General features: G+C 42.8%; 1 protein-coding gene across 1 annotated transcript; it reads left to right on the top strand.

The window, feature by feature from the left end:
• The first annotated feature begins 2577 nt into the window (after positions 1 to 2577).
• LOC139532409 (guanylate cyclase soluble subunit beta-2-like) lies at positions 2578 to 11397 on the top strand. Its single transcript, XM_071329958.1, has 16 exons — positions 2578 to 5741; positions 5855 to 5928; positions 6016 to 6110; positions 6534 to 6694; positions 6804 to 6903; positions 6973 to 7142; positions 7395 to 7503; positions 7617 to 7720; positions 7824 to 8040; positions 8138 to 8334; positions 8417 to 8540; positions 8711 to 8859; positions 9004 to 9150; positions 9254 to 9408; positions 9507 to 9694; positions 9874 to 11397. Exons 1-16 carry the CDS (start codon positions 5739 to 5741, stop codon positions 10038 to 10040), a joined length of 2160 nt encoding a protein of 719 aa, XP_071186059.1. The 5' UTR covers positions 2578 to 5738; the 3' UTR covers positions 10041 to 11397.
• Positions 11398 to 12173: the final 776 nt, after the last annotated feature.

Below are 12173 nucleotides of genomic sequence, written 5' to 3'. Positions count from 1 at the left end.
TACAGAATAAAAATATTCCAAAACATGCATCCTGTTTGCAATAAGGCAAAAAAGTAAAACTGCAAAAAATGTGGCAAATACATTAACTTTATGTCTTGAATACAAAGTGTTATGTTTGGGCAAATCCAACACAACACATCACTTAGTATTATCTTCATATTTCCAAGCATGGTTTTATGGGTAACCTAAAACACAAGGCCAAATATACGCTGGAGTTGCTTACCAAGATGACATTGAATGTTCCTAAGTGGCCTAATTACAGTTTTGACTTAAAATCGGCTTGAAAATCTATGGCAAGACTTGAAAATGGCTGTCTAACAATGATCAACAACCAACTTGACAGAGCTTGAAGAATAAAAAAAAAAAAATGGGCAAATACTGTACAATCCAGGTGTGCAAAGCTATTAGACACTTACCCAGAAAGACTCACAGCTGTAATCACTGCCAAAGGTGACTCAAGGGTGTGAATACTTAAATAGAATAATTAGATATTTCTGTACTTAAATTTCAACACATTTGCAAGAATTTCTAAAAACATGTTTTCACTTTGTCATTATGGGGTATTGTGTGTAGATGGGTGAGGTTTAAAAAATATATTTAATACATTTTGAATTCAGGCAACAGACTTTGACAACAGACTTTCAGCACACTTATAGGGAAGGACACTCAACAAGCACAGCGCTTACACAAATGACTGATGATTGGCTGAGAGAAATTGATGATAAAATGATTGTGGGGGCTGCCTTGTTAGACTTCAGTGCAGCTTTTGAGTCTGCTGGAAAAGCGTATGTGTCATGGCTTTACACCCCCTGCTATAATGTGGATAAAGAGTTACTTGTCTAACAGAACACAGAGGGTGTTCTTTAATGGAAGCCTCTCAAGCATAATCCAGGTAGAATCATGAATTCCCCAGGGTAGCTGTTTAGGCCCCTTGCTTTTTTCAATCTTTACTAACAACATGCCACTGGCTTTGAGTAAGGCCAGTGTGTCTATGTATGCGGATGACTCAACACTATACACGTCAGCTACTACAGAAACTGAAATGACTGCAACACTTAACAAAGAGCTGCAGTTAGTTTCGGAATGGGTAGCAAGGAATAAGCTAGTCCTAAATATTTCTAAAACTAAAAGCATTGTATTTGGGACAAATCATTCACTAAACCCTAAACCTCAACTACGTCTTGTAATGAATAATGTGGAAATTGAGCAAGTTGAGGTGACTAAACTGCTTGGAGTAACCCTGGATTGTAAACTGTCATGATCAAAACAGTTTACAACAGTAGCTAAAATAGGGAGAAGTCTGTCCATAATAAAGCCTTCTTAACAACACTATCAACAAGGCAGGTCCCACAGGCCCTAGTTTTGTTGCACCTAGACTACTGTTCAGTAGTGTGGCCAGGTGCCACAAAGAGGGACTTGGGAAAATGACAGTTGGCTCAGAACAGAATAGTTTCAGAAGGCACTGTATGTTGTGCCCATATGAATGGTAGTAATCATTGAATAGTCTAGACTTGTTTTCTGGTGGAGTGACAACAGCTACTTTCAAATGAAATAAAACAGAGAGAATTTTAGCAAAATATGGTGTTCTGTTTCTAAGAAAAATTACTGAACATAAATGTACAACTAAATTTTACTCTCGTAAGTGCTTCCTTATGAACCTGGATCTGAGGGCAGTTATGGTAACTAACATCTACAGTATTTTCATAGACCTAGATAGATATTTCATAGACCTAGATAGATATCTTCATAGACCTAGATAGATATTTCATAGACCTAGATAGATATCGTCATAGACCTAGATAGATATCTTCATAGACCTAGATAGATATTTCATAGACCTAGATAGATATTTCATAGACCTAGATAGATATCTTCATAGACCTAGATAGATATTTCATAGACCTAGATAGATATTTCATAGACCTAGATAGATATCTTCATAGACCTAGATAGATATCATCATAGACCTAGATAGATATTTCATAGACCTAGATAGATATCTTCATAGACCTAGATAGATATCTTCATAGACCTAGATAGATATCTTCATAGACCTAGATAGATATCTTCATAGACCTAGATAGATATCTTCATAGACCTAGATAGATATCATCATAGACCTAGATAGATATTTCATAGACCTAGATAGATATTTCATAGACCTAGATAGATATCTTCATAGACCTAGATAGATATCTTCATAGACCTAGATAGATATTTCATAGACCTAGATAGATATCTTCATAGACCTAGATAGATATCATCATAGACCTAGATAGATATTTCATAGACCTAGATAGATATTTCATAGACCTAGATAGATATCTTCATAGACCTAGATAGATATCTTCATAGACCTAAATAGATATCTTCACTATCTGGAATGAACCTAGATTGAATGGAAAGGAATAATGATAAGAAACAAGTGCAGGCCTATTCTATCCCTATTTGTTAATAACATCAACACAGAATAGAGTACAGGATTCATTCCATGCCATCCTGTTACAGTGTTCCAGTGATGGTGAATGTTAAGGCTGGCTTCGTCTCCATCAATAATAAATAGTTGAAAGAACAATGTATAAACACTGCACATTTAGTCAATAAATGAACATCCTTCAATCAAACAAATGCAATAAGCAATAGGCCTATAGGGCTATTTAATTCACAGGAAGGGTTGAACAGGATATCAAGCACAGGTTATTATAATTTTTGTTTGTACTTTTTACCCCTTTTTCTCCACATGTTCGTGATATCCAATTGGTAGTTACAGTCTTGTCGCATCGCTACAACTCCCGTACCGACTCCAGAGAGGCGAAGGTCGAAAGTCATGCGTCCTCCAAAACAAGACCCTGACAAGCCACACTGCTACTTGACACACTGCTCGCCGAAAGCCAGCCACACCATTGTGTCGGAGGAAACACCGTACAACTGGCGACCGTGTCAGCGAAAAAGCACAGGTTATGAAGGATAGTGAAATGACATACAAAATAAATAACATTGTTCCATAAGCCACTGTTAAATATGTCCATGGAGAATGAAGAGGCGGGCTTTACACTACATAGTTTTTAGTGCGACTCTGTGAGAGACTTGGAGATAAAGTCTGACAGGGTACCAGTGTCCGCCCGGCTCCTGATGACTTCCCTCTCCCTGTTGGTCCAAACCGCTCTGTAGAATGGGGTGATGCAATATTCCTCACTAATTGGTCTCCTGTGACCAGTCCCTTTTCTTGATGAGCCGATCTCTGTTTCACCGCCTCTTTCCTTGTATGGTTTTCCATATTTTCACTGCCATCAACCTCGATGTTGGCGCATTCGGAGAGATGAGGGTAGAAACTACCCCGGTCTGATGTTGGCTCTGATAGGGACGCGTGAGGAGGAGTGAGTTCTCTTGCCAAGTCTTCATGGTGATCCATGCCCCAGAGTGCGCTTTCACACAACATCCCTGTGTAGAACAAGACAGTAAATATAGTATGAGTTTATACTGTATGTTCCGCTGTAGTTGAAGTGTTACTCGAATTACAACTGAAAAGCCTCCATGCTCTAAACTGTATTTTCGCTGTGTTTTAGTACCTCTACCTTATCAGTTACACCATTGTTATTTCATTGCTCTACATGTCAAATGACTCACGCTGATTACAAAACCCATATAACACAAAAAGCGTTGAGAATGGCTGGGATTTGTTGTCGATTGTAAAAACTCAGTATTTAAAGAAATAAACGTTCAAGGTCTTACCTGCTTCTCCTTTGGCAATGCTGCACTTGATTCAGCTGTAGGCTATTGATTATTCTCTTCCTGAAGTTACACCAGAGATGGTCTGGGAATGATTTCTCTGCTGTCTCTGGATACACACCGCGCATAAGCACTTTACTGATGGAGGGGATTTCTTTTGGAAAAGTACATTGAATTAAAGATTAACAGAAAATACTGCCAACTGTTATGATCATTGTAAAATAAAAATTGCTGTGACGTAATGTCAGAGCAATTTTAAGTTAGTTAGAAAAAGTAGTTCACGTGTTGGTTCACTCCAAATCAATGTTTGTTTGATTCCAAATCATCTTGATATTTGAACATGAACGTTACTTTGATCCTGAGCAAATCCACCTTTTACAGCAATGATCAAAGTAACTTTGCGTCAGTTTACACTTTATTTTAGGGAGCCATATAGAAAGCATATCAGGAAGTATTCGTTTTTACAATTTTGTGTCTTGTCTTGTCTTGTGTTACACGTGATGTGTTGTGACACTTGTAAAATTTTATTGCGGGAACAACAGCATTTATAGCTCGTGGGAAAGCATAGGCAGCGCAATCATAATTGTTTCTTTGAAAGCGTTGGGATTCAGAACACAACAGTGTAGTTTATATTGCCACTACAAAATGCAGGGCCTAATCTATGTGTTCAGTCATGAAAACGCTCGGAAAAGACAGACATCTAAACTTTACAACTGTTTATGGTTTTTGCAGACTATGTCAAGTAATAATATATTAGAAAAATAAAATAGCTTCCTTTTGCATCCAAGGACTGAAATGCGTTATTTACTTAAAATACACCATATTCCTATGAGGCTGTTAACCCTTAATCTCACATGCAGCCTGCAACATTGACCTGGACACTATTTCAGGACCACGGACAAGGACTTCCAACCAATAAAAGTTCAGGCAACTGTGTGTTCTATACTACTGATATACAGACCTACAAAACAATTAGGAACACCTTCCCACTATTGAGTTGCAACCCCTTTTGCCTTTAGAACAGCCTCAATTTGGTCGGGGTATGGACTCTACAAGGTGTCGAAAGCGTTCTACATGGATGCTGGCCCATGTTGACTTCATACTTCCCACAGTTGGGTTAAGTTGGCTGGATGTCCTTCTAGTAGTGGACCATTCTTGATACAGATGGTAAACTGTTGAGCGTGAAAAACCCAGCAGCATTGCAGTTCTTGACACAAACCGGTGTGCCTGGCACCTACTACCATCTCCCGTTCAAAGGCACTTAAATCTTTTGTCTTGCCCATTCACCCTCTAAATGGCACACACATACACAATCCATGTCTCAATTATCTCCAGCCTTAAAACCCCTTCTTTAACTTGTCTCCTCCCCTTCGTCTACACTGATTGAAGTGGATTTAACAGATGACATCAATAAAAGAACATGGCTTTCACCTGGATTCACTTTATCATTTTATGTAATATTTTGTACACAGTGTATATTGTATCCACAGGAGGTTGGTGGGACCTTAATTGGGGAAGACAGGCTCGTGGTAATTGCTGGAGCGGAATAGGCAGAATGGTATCAAATACATCAAACGTGTGGTTTCCATGTGTTTGATGTCATTCCATTCACTCCGTTCCAGACATTATTATGAGCCGTCCTCCCCTCAGCAGCCTCCACTGATTTTATCATCTACCAAGAGAAAGAATACACATTGAGAATAATAAAATAATTGGAAGAATTGAAGACAGGATTCATGCAACAAGAAGATGGGACTGGATGCCATGCAATGTCTAATTCTCACCATATGGTGGCAGAGTAATTCCATCGTGTGCGTGTGTGTGTGTGTGTGTGTGTGTGTGTGTGTGTGTGTGTGTGTGTGTGTGTGTGTGTGTGTGTGTGTGTGTGTGTGTGTGTGTGTGTGTGTGTGTGTGTGTGTGTGTGTGTGTGTGAGAGAGAGAGAGGAGTTAGGGGTTCTGTACATAGAGAGTACAAACCAGGAGGACGAGGACAGAGAGATACCAGAGAGATGGTGAGTACCAAGATGTCTGTTTGTTGATTTTAACATCAAGTCATTCTAGTTTTGCTTTAGACAACTATGATATCTCATATCGCTCTCTTCTTCTTCACTGTTTGTGTTCGCAGTACGGATTCATAAACACCTGTCTGAAATCTCTGGTCATTGAGAAATTTGGTGAAGAAACATGGGAGAAACTGAGGTCTGGTATTTTGTGTACTAAGTAACTGTTGATGTAAATTTGAAACGATTCAGGACATGAGTATGCCAATTCTCTCTATCTCTTCAGGACCCTGGCAGAGGTCCAGGACACGTTCATGACTTATGAGATATACGATGATGTCATAACTCTGCGTCTGGTGCAGGAGGCATGTACTATGCTGGGTAAGTACCAATCTCTACGTTCTTCACAATTCTATAACAGTGTTTAATCTTGAACCAGAAACACAGGTCAGTGTTTTTGATACCCTTATATCAGTGGTTAGGAGTGTCTACCTCCTCGTGGGAGGGGGTGTGTAAGGCCAGGTGTTAACAATGTCCCTGCTGAGGCCCTCCAGGTGAGGTCAGGTGTTAACAACGTCCCTGCTGAGGCCCTCCAGGTGTGACACAGGTGACCCAAGTGTGGCCCAGGTGTCCTGTACCCGAGGGGTCACCCCAGAGCCTGTGGACATGACACGGTGTCAGGGTTAGAATTACGGGACAGTCTACAGTCCCAAACTAAGGGGAGAGATAGGCACCATTTAGTTTGACAGTTGTTGATGATATAGTGATGACAATGATGATGATGTGGTGGTGTTGTGGCCACAGACATGTCTTCTGAGGTGGTGCTGAAGCTTTTCGGGGAGTACTTCTTCAGCTTCTGTAAGATGGCGGGGTACGACACCATGCTGCGTACGCTAGGGGGGAACCTGGTGGAATTCATTGAGAACCTGGATGCCCTTCACAGCTACCTGGCTCTCTCCTACCAGGTGACCTTCTCTTTACGGCCTCTACAATGGATCATCTACTACGTATTTCAATCCATTAGAGCCCAGATTTAAAAAAAGATGATGTATGCAATAAATATCCTTCTTCCAGGAGATGAACGCTCCCTCTTTCCGTGTGGAGAAGAACGATGATGGGAGGATGTTGCTTCATTACTACTCGGACAGGAAAGGCCTATATCACATTGTGCCAGGTACGGTAATCATCCATACCTAAAATGTACCTTTAATCCAAGGAGGTTATCTCTTTTCTCTCTGTGCAGGCATCATTGAGGCGGTGGCCAAAGACTTCTTTGACAGCGAAGTGAGCATGACCATCCTTAACCAATCAGAGGAAGACGAGCGCACAGGGAAGAAAGAGCATGTGGTCTTCCTGGTCTCTCAGAGGAGCAGAGGGTCAAAGAGGGATTTCCGGCCCCAAAGAGAGAAGGAGGTAACCAAGGAGGATGAGGAGATTGATAGGAGGGTGAGAAGTTTATTTTTTTATTTAAATTTGTCATGATTCAAAACAAGAGTCAAGTAGCAGTGTTTAACTATTACATGTTTTATAATGGAATGAAAATAGAATTATGTCTAGAGGGTTAAAAAATAAGAGCAAAGTAGTCTACACCCAGCAGACACTGTGGCCTCCAGGGGTTCAGTGTGAGATCTCTGGTGTATTCCTCTGGTCTGGTAACAGCATCAGGCAGAGGCATTGGAGAGGATGAGAGCCAGGTGTGCCAGTCTGCCCCACTGCCCTGCTGGGAAAAGATCACGCTGGGACATGGTTAGGAGCGTTGTCATGTTTGGAAAAGGTTGGGCTCTTTCTTTACTTGAAGTGTTTACTCCAAAAGCAAAGTTTGCTGGACGCTTTCATGTTGATATGAGAACATCTAATGAGAACGATTCTTCTGTCCCCCCCCCCCAGACAACCTTCTGAAGTCGTTCACACCCTGCTACCCAGATAAGCTGTGGATGGAGGAACAAGCATTCTGCAATGCCTTCCCTTTCCACATTGTCTTTGATAAACAGGTAAGGCAACTTGTATCTTTCTAAGTTTATGCAAAACGATAATTAAGCAGCTATTAGTCCTATTGGTACATTGTTACCAGTACTCTTCTCTGTGTGTGCCCAGCTCAAGGTGAAGCAGACTGGGATTAACATCCAGAAGTTTGTCCCTGGGCTGCAGACGATGGACATCCGTCTGGATGAGTACTTCAGCATTGTCCATCCGCAGGTGACCTTCAACATCGAGAGCATCAGGAAGTTCATTAACAGCCAGTTTGTCCTGAAGACCAGACGGGAGATGGTGCCACTGGCCTCTCAGCATCAGTCCATGCTCAAACTCAGAGGTTCAGTCAAACTCCCCTTCTCTGATCCGATGTCTGATTGTGCAGGTTGGCTCTGCATTGTGTCCATGGTATGACTGAATAACGCCCCTGTACCCAGGTCAGATGGTGTGGATGGAGTCTCTGGGCTGTATGGTGTACCTGTGCTCCCCGAAGCTGCGCAGCCTGCAGGAGTTGGAGGAGAGGGGTCTGCACATCTCCGACATCGCCCAGCACGACACCACCCGGGACCTCATCCTGCTTAACCAACAGCGTCTGGCCGAGATGGAGCTGTCCAATCAGCTGGAGCGCAAAAAGGCACATACATCTCTCCTTCTTTGTCCGTTTCTCATCTCACTGTTTTCTCATCCTCTTTGTCTATCATGTTGTAATTTCATAGGAGGAGCTGAGGATCCTCTCACGCCACCTCGAGACGGAGAAGAAGAAGACGGAGACTCTGCTCTACGCCATGTTGCCTCGCCACGTAGCCAACCAGCTGAAGGAGGGCAAGAGGGTGGAAGCAGGTACGATGGCAATGTCTGGCTAATTCCATATCTACCTGGTCCTCCAGACAGGGCCAGCATATCTGCTACCTTTTATTTTGTTCTACTCTTCAAATGAGCTAGAAGACCTGTGTAATGAAAAATATGGCCATTACAAACATCTCTGCTTCACCTTTCTCCCTCTATTTCAGGTGAGTTCCAGGTGTGCACCATCCTGTTCAGTGATGTGGTCACCTTCACCAATATCTGTGCTGCCTGCGAGCCCATCCAGATCGTCAACATGCTCAACTCCATGTACTCCAAGTTCGACCGCCTTACCAGCGTCCATGACGTGTACAAGGTATACAGAGAGAAAGAGCGAGGTACATGAAGGGGTAAATGAAAGGTTGAATGAAGGAGAGGAGATAAGGGAAGGAAAATACTTTAGATTATTGAGATGCAGCCAACCTTTCAACGAGTGCTATGAACGCCTCGGCTCTTCCAGGTGGAGACTATTGGAGACGCCTACATGGTGGTGGGTGGGGTTCCCATTCCAGCTGACAGCCATGCAGAGCGGGTGGCCAACTTTGCCCTGGGTATGCGTATCGCTGCTCGGGAGGTGACCAACCCTATCACTGGGCAACCCATCCAGGTGACTTTATAGTCCAAAATGAGCTGTTCTTTAATGAAGCTATGGAATTGTGATTTAAAGTGACAGTGTGTGTGTGTCTGTGTGTGTGGTGTGCGTGTACCAGATTCGGGTGGGTCTGCACACAGGTCCAGTGCTGGCTGGTGTGGTTGGGGACAAGATGCCTCGATACTGCCTGTTTGGAGATACGGTCAACACTGCCTCCCGCATGGAGAGTCACGGACTGCCTGACCACATACACCTCAGCCCCTTCACATACAGGTAGTGCCAACATGGCTCCCATTCAGATTTGCCAATAAAGTTGGCCGAAGAACTTAGTTCTTATGATTCTGATTCTCTCTAACTATACCTATCTGCAGTGCGCTGGAAGATAAGGGCTTTGACATACTGGAAAGAGGAGAGATCCAGGTGAAGGGGAAAGGCCTGATGACTACCTACTTCCTGCTGCAGAACCTGTGTGTGTCTGAGGACACCATCATGGCCAGAGGGACAGGAGAGCCCTGCGTGTACAGAGACAACCAACAGGGGGCGGGAGAGAGTGAGAGAGGTTAGGCAATTTGGGTTTGTTCGAATTGCTAGCTAGTAGGGAGAAAAAAAAGGTTATTAAACAACAAAATGTGTTTATTATTGGACAAGTTATACAGCCTTTATTACATATCAGAAGATATGAAAGACTCAGTTTCATATGATACAGCCAGATAAAGGAGTCTTTCTTGTCCCATTTAGACACAGAAGAACCAGACAATGTGAAAGAAACGACTGGCCAAACCACGGCATCTGCTTCTTCTTGCAGTGACCTCACCAACGAAGACACACCTTTTCTGGGAGACACTACACCTTTTCAAAAGGGCCATCTCAACGACGTGAACTCACGATTCTGCCGACTGCTCTAAGTATGTGGAGTTGGACTCCATTTGGAAGCACATCATTTGAAAATCTGAGACCATTTAGGAAATGAAATGTTGAACTCCACAAAGGCATGCTAGTTCTGACAGTTTTCAAAGAATCAACAATGTTTCTACACATGCTTGCTAACCCACTGGGCACAGATGTCAATTCAATGTCTATTTAATGCTGGTTCAACGTCATTTCATTGAAATGACGTGGAAACAATGTTGATTCAACCACTGTGTGCCCAGTGGGAAGTTTTATAAATACTGTAGACAAAAAGTGATAAATCGATATCTCAATTTTTTTGTCATTAACATGAGGATGTTTAGATATTATAAACAGGTTGATTCAATCTGTGGGAGACTCCGGGGTGAGCTCTGTGTTGTTGTCGTGACTGCCGCCTGCTGGGGGACACCTGGGGTTGCCATGGGGTGGGGACACCCTGTCGGTGCATCATTGCCTTTTCCTCATTAGCACTTTCCTGGGCCTTCAAATGAGTGTAAATGAAATAAGAGACGAGGAAAGGTAGCAGCCATTATAGAAAAGACAAGCTCCATGTGCAGCTGCTGTCAACACCAGAACTCTGCCATAGCTAATACAAGCCCCCCAGGCTTGTATTCGATAGCAGAAAGAAAGCAGAGAGACAGATCTATTGAATAGAGTTGCTGTAGTTTTGGGCTCCCGAGTGGCGCAGCGGTCTAAGGCACTGCATCTCAGTGCAAGTGGGGTCACTACAGTCCCTGGTTCAATTCCAAGCTGTATCACATCCGGCCGTGATTGGGAATCCCATAGGGCGGCGCACATTTGACCCAGCGTCGTCCGGGTTTGGCCGGGGTAGGCCGTCATTGTAAATAAGAATTTGTTCTTAACTGGCTTGCCTAGTTAAATAAAGGTTACATACATGTTTTATAGTCTGGGGTCTGCTAGACAACAGCAAGGAAAGTCTCCTTTCTCTCCTCTCAGCCTTTCCAGATGCTAATCATGAGTACACAGTAACTGTAATCTGCATAAGGAGGTGTTGATGTGTGATCTTATACAGTCTAAACCTTGTACAGTTGGGATGTTCTTAGACATGTTTAGTTTAGGTCTGGTTCCTCATTTTCCAACTCCCTGTGGCCCTTTTCGCTGACTAAAGTAAACAGATAACAGTTGAGAAAAGGGGTAATGTGGTGTGTGTGTGTGTGTGTCTATGTATGTGTGTGTATGTTGGGAAAGTGGCTGTCATTAACATTTAATTACCACAAATACCAGCGATAGCGCAACAATTGACGCGTGAGTGGGAGAGGTGGAGACTCTTGTGACTTAAGCGCACCTAGGTGCTCCCGAGTGCTACAGCGCTACAGCGCTACAGGCAGCGACACAGAGAGGGGCCCAAATGGAGACAGCAACGTTGCAGTACAGTCCCATGGAGCACCAAACAGAAGCACTGAAGTTGCTACAGAATGTGCGCTCCCACCAAACAGCGATTAGTAGGCCCACTAAACTTGGACTAGAAAAACAAGTGACAACCATCCAAGACTCGTCAGCAGCGGCCCACACAATAGCAGAAAAGGCGCGTGAAAGTGTCATTACGCAGCTAATCGATATTCTAACCCAAATACTCACAGTCGAGGAAGAAATCAGTCAACGTTCGTTTCAGGATCTGAGGACATTTCTGCGTCCTAAAGTGAGTGTTTTATCCCTTATATGAAATTCTAATTTCTTGGTGAGTGATGGTGTGCATCTGCTGGTTTGCATAATTTGTAAAAAATGTTTGATATCTTTCTATTTGGTTGATAGGCTAGAGATTAGAATAAAAATGATTATGAATGAGAAAACAATATTGTATGGTATGGATATCAAAATATTTTGTATATGTTAAAAAGAAACACTGAATTTGTTATGACTGACTCATGTTGGCTAGACGTAAAAGCTTACCATACGCTTCCCAGTCGAAACAGTTCACGGATATATTATGACGACGTTCTTGTGACGTTTTGGTCTTTTTTTTCGTGAAGGGTATAATTGCAGACCACAATTAGGGGCGTTTTCTTGATATCAAGTTACACCAATTGATGCTAGCCATTGGTCTGTGGCTGTTATTTTATTGTAACGACCCTGGGTTTATAAGCGCGGAAATCGACTCTGCCGCTCGA

The sequence above is a fragment of the Salvelinus alpinus genome, chromosome 10 (assembly GCF_045679555.1).
Source record: "Salvelinus alpinus chromosome 10, SLU_Salpinus.1, whole genome shotgun sequence".
In the NCBI taxonomy this organism is placed as follows: domain Eukaryota; kingdom Metazoa; phylum Chordata; class Actinopteri; order Salmoniformes; family Salmonidae; genus Salvelinus; species Salvelinus alpinus.
Note: the sequence above shows the minus strand (reverse complement) of the source record. Positions and strands in the feature narration are given on the sequence as shown.